General features: G+C 46.1%; 1 protein-coding gene across 1 annotated transcript in view; it reads right to left on the bottom strand.

Annotated features, from left to right (window-relative positions):
* ESF1 (ESF1 nucleolar pre-rRNA processing protein homolog) overlaps positions 1 to 12,019 on the bottom strand; it is a 72,396-nt gene that overhangs the window by 16,755 nt on the left and 43,622 nt on the right. The window contains exon 11 of the mRNA XM_060230831.1: positions 10,055 to 10,145. Within this exon, the coding sequence (XP_060086814.1) occupies positions 10,055 to 10,145 (91 nt within the window). The remainder of the gene's footprint in view (positions 1 to 10,054; positions 10,146 to 12,019) is intronic.

Raw genomic sequence — 12,019 nt, 5'->3', positions numbered from 1 at the left:
TCTGAGACTCAGAGTATAGGTTGGGATATAATATATATTTTATTTATAAATATAAATCCAATATCATCATCTTCCTTCTTCTTCTTCTGCTCCTACGAGAGCTATGCAACCAAAAACAACTGTGCCCAAAAAACCCAGAAAAACTAATAAATTAGAAAAAATTAGAAAAAAGTAATAAATTAGAATAAAAAAAGGAAAAAAACCCCTCATAAATGAACGAAACATTTTTTTCTAATTTATTAGTATTTCAGGGTTTTTTGGGCATGGTTTTTGGTTGCTCATCTATACTGTGCTGCCACTGTTTTATCTCCTGCCAGAGCTACGGCTTCCCCAAGGCCATTCCAGCAGCTGCAAGTGGAGGAGTGGGGAATCAAACCCCGTTCTCCCAGATAAGAGAGCTCTGGCTGACCCAAGGCCATTCCAGCAGCTGCAAGTGGAGGAGTGGGGAATCAAACCCCGTTCTCCCAGATAAGAGAGCTATGGCAGACCCAAGGCCATTCCAGCAGCTGCAAGTGGAGGAGTGGGGAATCAAACCCGGTTCTCCCAGATAAGAGAGCTCTGGCTGACCCAAGGCCATTCCAGCAGCTGCAAGTGGAGGAGTGGGGAATCAAACCCCGTTCTCCCAGATAAGAGAGCTCTGGCTGACCCAAAGCCATTCCAGCAGGTGCAAGTGGAGGAGTGGGGAATCAAACCCCGTTCTCCCGGATAAGAGAGCTCTGGCTGACCCAAGGCCATTCCAGCAGCTGCAAGTGGAGGAGTGGGGAATCAAACCCGGTTCTCCCGGATAAGAGAGCTATGGCTGACCCAAGGCCATTCCAGCAGCTGCAAGTGGAGGAGTGGGGAATCAAACCCGGTTCTCCCAGATAAGAGAGCTCTGGCTGACCCAAGGCCATTCCAGCAGCTGCAAGTGGAGGAGTGGGGAATCAAACCCGGTTCTCCCAGATAAGAGAGCTCTGGCTGATCCAAGGCCATTCCAGCAGCTGCAAGTGGAGGAGTGGGGAATCAAACCCCGTTCTCCCAGATAAGAGAGCTCTGGCTGACCCAAAGCCATTCCAGCAGGTGCAAGTGGAGGAGTGGGGAATCAAACCCCGTTCTCCCGGATAAGAGAGCTCTGGCTGACCCAAGGCCATTCCAGCAGCTGCAAGTGGAGGAGTGGGGAATCAAACCCGGTTCTCCCGGATAAGAGAGCTATGGCTGACCCAAGGCCATTCCAGCAGCTGCAAGTGGAGGAGTGGGGAATCAAACCCGGTTCTCCCAGATAAGAGAGCTCTGGCTGACCCAAGGCCATTCCAGCAGCTGCAAGTGGAGGAGTGGGGAATCAAACCCGGTTCTCCCAGATAAGAGAGCTCTGGCTGATCCAAGGCCATTCCAGCAGCTGCAAGTGGAGGAGTGGGGAATCAAACCCGGTTCTCCCAGATAAGAGAGCTCTGGCTGACCCAAGGCCATTCCAGCAGCTGCAAGTGGAGGAGTGGGGAATCAAACCCCGTTCTCCCAGATAAGAGAGCTCTGGCTGCCCCAAGGCCATTCCAGCAGCTGCAAGTGGAGGAGTGCGGAATCAAACCCGGTTCTCCCAGATAAGAGAGCTATGGCTGACCCAAGGCCATTCCAGCAGCTGCAAGTGGAGGAGTGGGGAATCAAACCCCGTTCTCCCAGATAAGAGAGCTCTGGCTGACCCAAAGCCATTCCAGCAGGTGCAAGTGGAGGAGTGGGGAATCAAACCCCGTTCTCCCAGATAAGAGAGCTCTGGCTGACCCAAGGCCATTCCAGCAGCTGCAAGTGGAGGAGTGGGGAATCAAACCCACTTCTCCCAGATAAGAGAGCTATGCCTGCCCCAAGGCCATTCCAGCAGCTGCAAGTGGAGGAGTGCGGAATCAAACCCGGTTCTCCCAGATAAGAGTCCGCCCACTGAACCAGTGGTTGGCCACTCATGAAGGAGGATGCTGGACCAGATGGACCACTGGTCTGATCCAGCACGGATGCTGTTGTGTTTTTAAAGGTTCGTTGTATTTAAAGCAATTCTTTTTGCCCCACCAGCAGAACTCATTGTCGCAAATTCCCCCGGGGAAACCCATTTGCCTATCAAAACAACATAAAAGTCGGCCCCGGTAAGAAAAGTTTCGGAGCGCGCCAACCCCAGCACAGCGTGGGCTTCCTACGCAGATGCTCGTTTCCAGGAATCAAAGAAGAACAGCCATTAAATTCACCCTCTTGTAAAGCAACCATTTGGGTATGATAAAAAGCTGAATATATATTAAGCGACGGGTAAGAATTCCAGTGCGCCTTTCCCCTCTTAAATTTGTATGAACTCTTTTATAAGCCCACCAGGGCCCATTCATCTGAATTCGTTTTCCGTCGTCCTCGGCCAGTAGGAAATATCCATTCTGCCTTCTGTGGCAAAAAAAAATAAATTTACTACTGAAAAGTTAATAATCTAGGCTGGAACAGTCGTGAATTTTTTTTTTTTTAAAATAGCAGTGCCTTGGAGCATTGTTTGGCTGCAGCCGTTCTCTTGTGTTTCTTTGGTATTTCGAACAGAACAGATTGCTTACTCCAAACCATAAAAACGTGCCTTCGACATGTGAACGAAACCTTTTCAGACATTATTAGGAAGAAAGACACATTTATTGCAGTGGTAGCTGGCTGGATGCGGATCTGTGTTGCGCAACGTCTCGGTACTTTCAGCAGCAAGTTAAAAGACCCGTGCCTACCAGGGCTCAGATGTCACCATTTCTAAGGGGGGGGGGGGGACAGTGTGTATGCAGGGGGGGGGGGTCTGCTTTCTGATCCACATATTCTCTTTCCATTTGTTTATGACTTTGAGAGCTGCACTTCCTGCCCGGGAATTAAGATAGCAGGGCTGTCCTGACTATACCATCGATCAAAGAAGCTCATTTCATGGATACACGAGAGAGGGCCTTTTTGGTGGCAGCCCCGTGATCAAGGAAAAACCTGCACAGGGAGGTGAACCTGGCCCCATTACTGCTGCTGAAGGCAGCTGAAGATGGTTTTATTCAGGACTGTATTTGGCTAAGTTTCGGGTCCTGAGTAATGATTTCAAATGCGGGTTTTATGCCCTGTGGCGCAGAGTGGTGAAGCTGCAGTACTGCAGTCTGAGCTCTCTGCTCATGACCTGAGTTCGATCCCGGTAGAAGCTGGGTTAGGGTTAGGGAGGTTCAGGTAGCCGGCTCAAGGTTGACTCAGCCTTCCATCCTTCCGAGGTCGGTAAAAGGAGCACCCAGCTTGCTGGGAGGAAAGTGTACAGGACTGGGGAAGGCAACGGCAAACCACCCTGTAAAAAGTCTGCCGTGAAAACGTCGTGATGGGACGTCACCCCAGAGTTGGAAACGACTGGTGCTGGCACAGGGGACTACTTTTACCTTTTTTAAAATGCGATAATCTTGCTTGTTCTGTGTTTCATCAATGTTTACAAGCCACCTTGAGCCCCAGAAGGAAGAAAGGCAGCTAACAGATGTTTTAAATAAATAAAATAAGTAATTGTGTTTCCAGGAATTTCGCAAAGCTCTTAAGTGAGACAGCAAGTTCAAATCGCAGGGCGTAGGACCGATGAGCACGGAAGCAACAGAATCTTGGCCTGGCCAAGAAATGGAGGTACACTCCCCCTTGAAATCTATAAACACAAACTCTTGATTTGAGAGAAAGATATTTGTCCTCCCTCTTAACAGGCTGTGTGACTTTACCATCTAAAAAAATAAATAAATCCAGTTGTTCCTTGTCAATGAGGACTGGAAAACCACCCTAGCAGTCAGTGAATATTTAGCTGCAGGGATTGCCCATAAAGTGCTTGGATCGCTATCTGTTCAAGACCCTTGAGTCAACTGCTAAAGATTCAAGGAGATAAAATTGAATTAAAATCTGCAGAAGGGTTAAATAATAAATATGACTGGTTTCAAATGCAACAAATAAAAAGCTTGATGGAAAATGATGTTAAATCTGTTGGAATAAGACGTGAGCAAACGGAATTGGAAAGAGTTCTGCTTGGAGATAACGAAAAATTAATCTCGAAAGTATATAAATTATTATTGAAATGGTCTACAGAAGAAGAAGTAGTAAAATCTCAAATGATTAAATGGGCAATTAATGTGAACACGGAAATTCAAATGGATACATGGGAGTATCTTTGGAAGAACTCGATGAAAATATGTCAGAGTATTAAAGAGAACTGTTTTAAGATGATGTACAGGTGGTATATGACTCCGAAAAAATTGGCAAAGATGAGTAAAAAGATGCCGGATAGATGTTGGAAATGTAAGAAACATGAAGGTTCTTTCTATCATATGTGGTGGACTTGTGGAAAAGCGAAAAAGTTTTGGCAGATGATACAACAAGAAATCTCTAAAATTTTGGGATACGACTTTAAGAAAGTTGCAGAGACTTTTCTGTTGGGATTACAAATGGAAAAATTTCCAAAAGAAGATAGAACTCTAATTTGGTACTTGCTCTCAGCTGCTAGGACATTGTATGCATGGTTGTGGAAGCAAGAAAAAATACCAGAAAAATGGGATTGGATTGTGAAAGTTTTATCGTGGAGTGAAATGGACAAGTTAACAAGAATTCTAAGAGACTATGATTTGGAGGTGTTTAAAAAGGAGTGGAAGAAATTTAGAGGATATATAGAGAAAGAGTGGAATGTAAAAAGACATTGGACAATTTTTTAACAAGGATATGGGAAAAGAAAGATATTGAACTTTGATTGGTTAAGAGTACCTTTATAACTGAATTTAAGTATATAACCTCGGCGGGAGTCTAGTAACGGAGGGAGGAGGGATTGGAAAATATCATATGGGTTAGGGATAGCAATGATATAACTTGATATTGTTACCATATGTTATCAATAAAATTGTTTAAAACAAAAAGACCCTTGAGTCAAAAGAACAGGAAGACGAACATGAACTACTTGTCCTGTTAGCGGCAGCTCAGGATAACGACCACTCATCTTCTCCTTCAAGCAGAGGAATAAAGAAATCTGCACTGTTGTCATTTGGGGGGGGGGGGGTAATCTTTGTATTTATATGTGCATGTACGAGTGTGTGTGCACCTGGAAGTCACGGCAACCTCTGGCGAGTGACCCCAACTGGAGGTCTGGAAGATATTCAGGGAGGTGGCCGAATAAAGCCTGCCCTGCCCTCCCAACTGCTGGTATTCCAAGAAGGTCTCTCATCCAAGGACTTGCCAGAGTAGACCTTATTCAGCTTGCAAGATCTGCTGAGGTTGGGCTTGCCTGGATTATACAGGTCAGGGCACACTGTTGTCATTTGAATTCACTGCAGCCCTTCTTGGGCTTTTATTTCTTAAGGACGGGGAATGAGAGGAAGCGGGCTTCCATCACTCTGGCAAAGAGGCACTGGCTTCGCGCTCTGATTTCCACCAAATCCTAGCACCACAGAGCATTTGGAGATGAGATATTCGAAGGTGCCCCCAAATTCTCTTCTCACGCAATCATAAGAACATAAGAGAAGCCATGTTGGGATCAGGCCAATGGCTCATGCGGTTCAATGTGGCCAAGTGCAAAGTAATGCACATTGGGGCCAAGAATCCCAGCTACAAATACAAGTTGATGGGGTGTGAACTGGCAGAGACTGACCAAGAGAGAGATCTTGGGGTCGTGGTAGATAACTCACTGAAAATGTCAAGACAGTGTGCGTTTGCAATAAAAAAGGCCAACGCCATGCTGGGAATTATTAGGAAGGGAATTGAAAACAAATCAGCCAGTATCATAATGCCCCTGTATAAAACAATGGTGAGGTCTCATTTGGAGTACTGTGTGCAATTCTGGTTGCCGCACCTCAAAAAGGATATTATAGCATTGGAGAAAGTGCAGAAAAGGGCAACTAGAATGATTAAAGGTTCGAAACACTTTCGCTATGAAAAAAGGTTGACACGCTTGGGGCTCTTTAGCTTGGAGAAACGTCGACTGCGGGGTGACATGATAGAGGTTTGCAAGATAATGAATGGGATGGAGAAAGTAGAGAAAGAAGTACTTTTCTCCCTTTCTCACAATACAAGAACTCGTGGGCATTCGATGAAATTGCTGAGCAGCCAGGTTAAAACGGATAAAAGGAAGTACTTCTTCACCCAAAGGGTGATTAACATGTGGAATTCACTGCCACAGGAGGTGGTGGCGGCCACAAGCATAGCCACCTTCAAGAGGGGTTTAGATAAAAATATGGAACAGAGGTCCATCAGTGGCTATTAGCCACAGTGTGTGTGTATGTGTGTATGTATGTGTGTGTGTGTGTGTGTGTGTATGTATGTATGTGTATACACACACACACACACACACACCGGTATAATTTTTTTTGTCCACTGTGTGATACAGAGTGTTGGACTGGATGGGCCATTGGCCTGATCTAACATGGCTTCTCTTATGTTCTCATCCAGTCCAACATTTTGTGTCACATAAGAACATAAGAGAAGGCATGTTGGATCAGGCCAATGGCCCATCCAGTCCAACACTCTGTGTCACACTGTGGCCAACCCCCCCCCCCCCAGCTGCCATCAGGAGGTCCATCAGCGGGACCAGGGTACTAGAAGCCCTCCTACTGTTGCCCCCCTCCCAAGCATCAAGAATACAGAGCTTCACTGCCCCAGACAGAGAATTCCAACAATACGCTGTGGATAATAGCCTCTGATGGACCTCTGCTCCAGATGTATATCCAATCCTCTCTTGAAGCTATGCTTGTAGCTGCCGCCACCTCCTATGGCAGTGAATTCCACATGTTAATCACCCTTTGGGTGAAGAAGTACTTTCCTTTTATCCATTCTAACCCGACTGCTCAGCAATTTCATTGAATGCCCACGAGTTCTTGTATTGTGAGAAAGGGAGAAAAGGACTTCTTTCTCTACCTTCTCCATCCCATGCATAACCTTGTAAACCTCTATCGTGTCACCCCGCAGTCGACGTTTCTCTAAGCTAAAGAGTCCCAAGCATTTTAACCTTTCTTCATAGGGCAAGTGTACTAGAACCCTTTCATCGTTCTAGTAGCCCTTTTCTGCACGTTTTCCAACGCAAGGCAAACCGTTCCACTTTTTTGGCTACACTTACTGTTTCCCGAAGGCTATTTGTCTAGCATGTTTCTACTCCCTTCTTTCTCCAGCAAGCCCAAGACGGTACATTTTGTACCCTCCCGAATCCCGGCAAACAGATAGTGACTGCTCCAAGGTTGCCCAACAAGCTTCAGGGCAGAGGGGGGCCCTGAAGCAGTGGGATTTGAACTGGGGTCTTCCAGAATTTTGTTTCAGGCCCTGCTATGGCATGCTGGTGCTCCTCCTTTTCTGTCTCTTGGCTTTTAATAAGCCATTTTCTCTCTCTCTCTCTCTCTCTCTCTCCCCCCCCCACCCTTGTTGTGAGTCTGGCTTTGCTAGTTTCCTGGTTTCAGAACGTTAGGTTTTCAATGAAACCGAACATTTGGAACGATTAAAGTTTAAAGGTCTCATGAATGGCTGAGGAAGCACTTGCGGAAACAGGTCTGCTGACACTAAGCAGGCACGGATACGATCGGCCTCTTGGACGGGAGGCCGGTGGGAGCTCCGTGCAAGAGGCGAGTCGAAGGATATATTTTTAAGCTTGCGGCAAAAGCCAAGCCTGAAGTCAGACTGCTGGGAAGTGGGGTTTTCTTTGGGAAGGGGACTTCTTTTGACCCAGATTTATTTTTCTACACTTTTTTTTTTTTGCATGGCGTTGGTTAGGAAGCGGTGAACCTCCCTTTAGGCAGTCTCCCTTTCCTTGCAGGGGTGGAAGTCTCAGAACGAGGCCGTGCTGCCTCTTTCATCTGCCCGCTTCCCGGGTGCCCAAAAGTGGCGGTGTGGCGCCTTTGCCTTGCTCTGAGGCTGCCTTCCCTTGCAGGGGAGGCAGTCTCAGAATGAGGCCTCGCCGCCTCTTTTGTCCACCCAAGACAGGTGGGCAGAACGGGAGGCAAGACACCAGGCAGCATGTAGGGAGGGGGTGCCTAGCAGTCACCTACATGGCCTACTCCCACAAGCCAGCCGTGCTGCCACCTACACATTCATCACACCCCTCTTGAATATTTTTCTACGGCCCATTGTATTTCTTCCCACAACAGGCTTTACTTCTAGTGACTTTATAATCTGTTTAGGGAATCAGCTGTGAGCCTAAGAATATAAGAACATAAGAGAAGCCATATTGGATCAGGCCAATGACCCATCCAGTCCAACACTCTGTGTCACACAGTGGCCAATATATGTGTGTGTGTGTATACACACACACACACACACACATATATACAAATATACTGTGGCTAATACCTACGGATGGACCTCTGCTCCATATGCTTATTCAATCCCCTCTTAAAGCTGGCTATGCTTGTAGCCACCGCCACCTCCTGTGGCAGTGAATTCCACATGTTAATCACCCTTTGGGTGAAGAAGTGCTTCCTTTTATCCGTTTTAACCTGACTGCTCAGCAATTTCATCGAATGCCCACGAGTTCTTGTATTGTGAGAAAGGGAGAAAAGGACTTCTTTCTCTACTTTCTCCATCCCATGCATTATCTTGTAAACCTCTATCACGTCACCCCGCAGTCGACGTTTCTCCAAGCTAAAGAGGCCCAAGCAGTTTAACCTTTCTTCATAGGGAAAGTGTTCCAAACCTTTAATCATTCTAGTTGCCCTTTTCTGCACTTTTTCCAATGCTATAATATCCTTTTTGAGGTGCGGCGACCAGAACTGCACACAGTATTCCAAATGAGCCCACACCATCGATTTATACAGGGCCATTATGTATATTTTTCATACGTTCTAATTTTTTACTTCTGCTTTTTTTTAATCCACGCACACATTCGTCCAGCACAATCAAACTATTGCAGAAAGTCAATAACACCCATATCTTTTGGGATGACACGTCATAGGTGTCTTCAACCCGTCCAGTCTCATCAGATCTTGGAAGCTCAACGGGGTTGGCCCTGGTTAGTACTTGGATGAGAGAGCACCGAAGAAGTCCAGGATTGCTACGCAGAGGCAGGCAAAGACAACCCACCTCTAGGTCTCTTGCCTTGACCTGGATGGCCCAGGATAGCTTGATCTTGTTAAATCCTGAAAGCTAAGCAGGGTCAGCCCTGGTTAGAACTTGGATGGGAGACCACCAAGGAAGTCTAGAGTAGCAACGCAGAGGCAGGCAAGGGCAAACCACCCCTGCTCATCTTTTTTTAGTCTGTTCATGACCAGAACTGCATGGAGCAATTCCCATGTTGGCGCATCGCAAATTTATATCGCCTTTGCCATTTTGTGTGCGGCTTCTTTCCTCGGCGTTCCTTCACCACTGGGATAAACCGAGCCGTCATTCAGCACACTTTCAGCAGTCACCACAACTCCCTTGTCCAGATATCGCCAATTTGGACTCCCATCGGCATAAATCAGAACCACGTTTTGTCTGAGGAGGTATGAATTTACGCTTATTTTGAACCAACTTCTTCAATTCTGTTGCCCTTTCCACCATCTCAAGGGGAAGGAAACACTGGCATTTTTTAAAACTCTCCTTTACCTGCAAAACAGCAGCTCTGCAGCGCAGAGTGTTAAAGCTGCAGTACTGCAGTCTGAGCTCTCTGCTCACGAACTGAGTTTGATCCCAGTCGAAACTGGGTTCACGTAGCTGGCTCAAGGTTGACTCAGCCTTCCATCCTTCCGAGGTGGGTAAAATGAGTACCCAGCTTGCTGGGGGGAAAGTGTAGATGACTGGGGAAGGCAGTAGCAAACCACCCCGTAAAAAGTCTGCCGTGAAAATGTAGTAATGCGACGTCACCCCAGAGTCGAAAACGACTGTTGCATGCAGAGGGGACTACCTTTACCCTTTTTTATACCCGTAAACGTTTTTCTTGCTGCGCAGATAATAAACCCCCCATGTGCTGCCTCCACTTTTTCTTAATTTTGCCCCATTGTCTCCCACTCTTTCAGCCAGTCACCAAAAACTAAGACGGGCCTTTTCAAGAGACCACAAAGCCTTCTCGGTTGTCTCTGCAAAAAAGAACTCCGCTCTCCTGAATTGCCCTTCTGTGGAAGGCACAGAAAGAATTACATCTAACCTGGCTTCCCCATCTCCTCTGCGAAGTATGGGTCGTTCAGATCAACATCAGAAGGACATTCATCGTCAGTCAGTGTTTCCTCAGCAGTGGCCTGAAAAGAAAAAAAACCCCCAAAGTGAACGTCAATTACTAGTTATGCCAATAAAACTTCATTAGAAAACATAAGAGAAACCATGTTGGATCAGGCCAACGGCCCATCCAGTCCAACACTCTGTGTCACATAAGAACATAAGAGAAGCCATGTTGGATCAGGCCAACGGCCCATCCAGTCCAACACTCTGTATCACACAGTGGCCAAAAATTGATATATATACACATATATATATACATATATATACACATATATATACACACTGTGGCTAACAGCCACTGATGGACCTCTGCTCCATATTTTTATCCAATCCCCTCCATATTTTTATCCAATCCCCTATGCCTGTAGCCGCCACCACCTCCTGTGGCAGTGAATTCCCTTTGGGTAAAGAAGTACCTCCTTTTATCCGTTCTAACCTGACTGCTCAGCAATTTCATTGAATGCCCTCGGGTTCTTGTATTGTGAGAAAGGGAGAAAAGTACTTCTTTCTCTACCTTCTCCATCCCATGCATAATCTTGTAAACCTCTATCATGTCACCCCGCAGTCGACCTTTCTCCAAGCTAAAGAGCCCCAAGCGTTTTAACCTTTCTTCATAGGGAAAGTGTTCCAAACCTGTAATCATTCTAGTTGCCCTTTTCTGCACTTTTTCCAATGCTATAATATCCTTTTTGAGGTGCGGTGACCAGAATTGCACACAGTATTCCAAATGAGACTGCACCATCGATTTATACAGGGGCATTATGATATTGGCTGATTTGTTTTCAATTCCTTCCTAATAATACCCAGCATGGCGATGGCCTTTTTTATTGCAATCGCACACTGTCTTGACATTTTCAGTGAGTTATCTACCACGACCCCAAGATCTCTCTCTTGGTCAGTCTCTGCCAGTTCACACCCCATCAACTTGTATTTGCAGCTGGGATTTTTGGCCCCAATGTGCATTACTTTGCACTTGGCCACATTGAACCTCATCTGCCACGTTGACGCCCACTCACCCAGCCTCAACAGATCCCTTAGGAGTTCCTCACAATCCTCTCTGGTTCTTACCACCCTGAACAATTTAGTGTCATCCGCAAACTTGGCCACTTCACTGCTTACTCTCAACTCCAAATCACTTATGAACAAGTTAAAGAGCATGGGACCCAGTACTGAGCCCTGCGGCATTCCACTGCTTACCGTCCTCCACTGCGAAAACTGCCCATTTATACTCACTCTTTGCTTCCTATTAATTAGCCAGTTTTTAATCCACAAGAGGACCTGTCCTTTTATTCCATGGCTCTCGAGCTTACTAAGGAGCCTTTGATGAGGAACTTTATCAAAAGCTTTCTGGAAGTCAAGGTAAACAATATCTATTGGGTCCACATGTTTGTTCACCCCCTCAAAGAAATGTAACAGGTTAGTGAGGCAAGATCTTCCCTTACAGAACCCATGCTGAGTCTTCCTCAATAACTCGTGTTCATCAATGTGCCTACTCACTCTGTCTTGATAATGGTTTCTACCAACTTTCCCGGTACTGAAGTCAGACTGACTGGCCTGTAGTTAACCGGATCTCCTCTGGAACCCTTTTTAAAGATGGGGGTGACATTTGCTACCTTCCAGTCCTCAGGAACGGAGGCAGATGTCAATGAAAGATTACATATCATTGAGTGAACAAGGGTGCCACATATGAGTTTTATGCTCTCGGTCCCAAAAGTGGAAAATGTAAAAAAATCTAATAAATGTGATAAAGAACTGTACCTGGAAATCTAACGCTGCGGACAATGGGTTACAATTTCAATCCCATATACACATTTCTCACAGACTCAACAAGGTTCCTCAGAGAGACAATGTCCTTATAGCAATCAGCATGACTTGAAGCAACTGTGGTTTTGAG

This window comes from Heteronotia binoei, chromosome 1, assembly GCF_032191835.1.
Source record: "Heteronotia binoei isolate CCM8104 ecotype False Entrance Well chromosome 1, APGP_CSIRO_Hbin_v1, whole genome shotgun sequence".
In the NCBI taxonomy this organism is placed as follows: Eukaryota; Metazoa; Chordata; class Lepidosauria; order Squamata; family Gekkonidae; genus Heteronotia; species Heteronotia binoei.
This window is presented reverse-complemented; position numbering and strand designations above follow the sequence as displayed.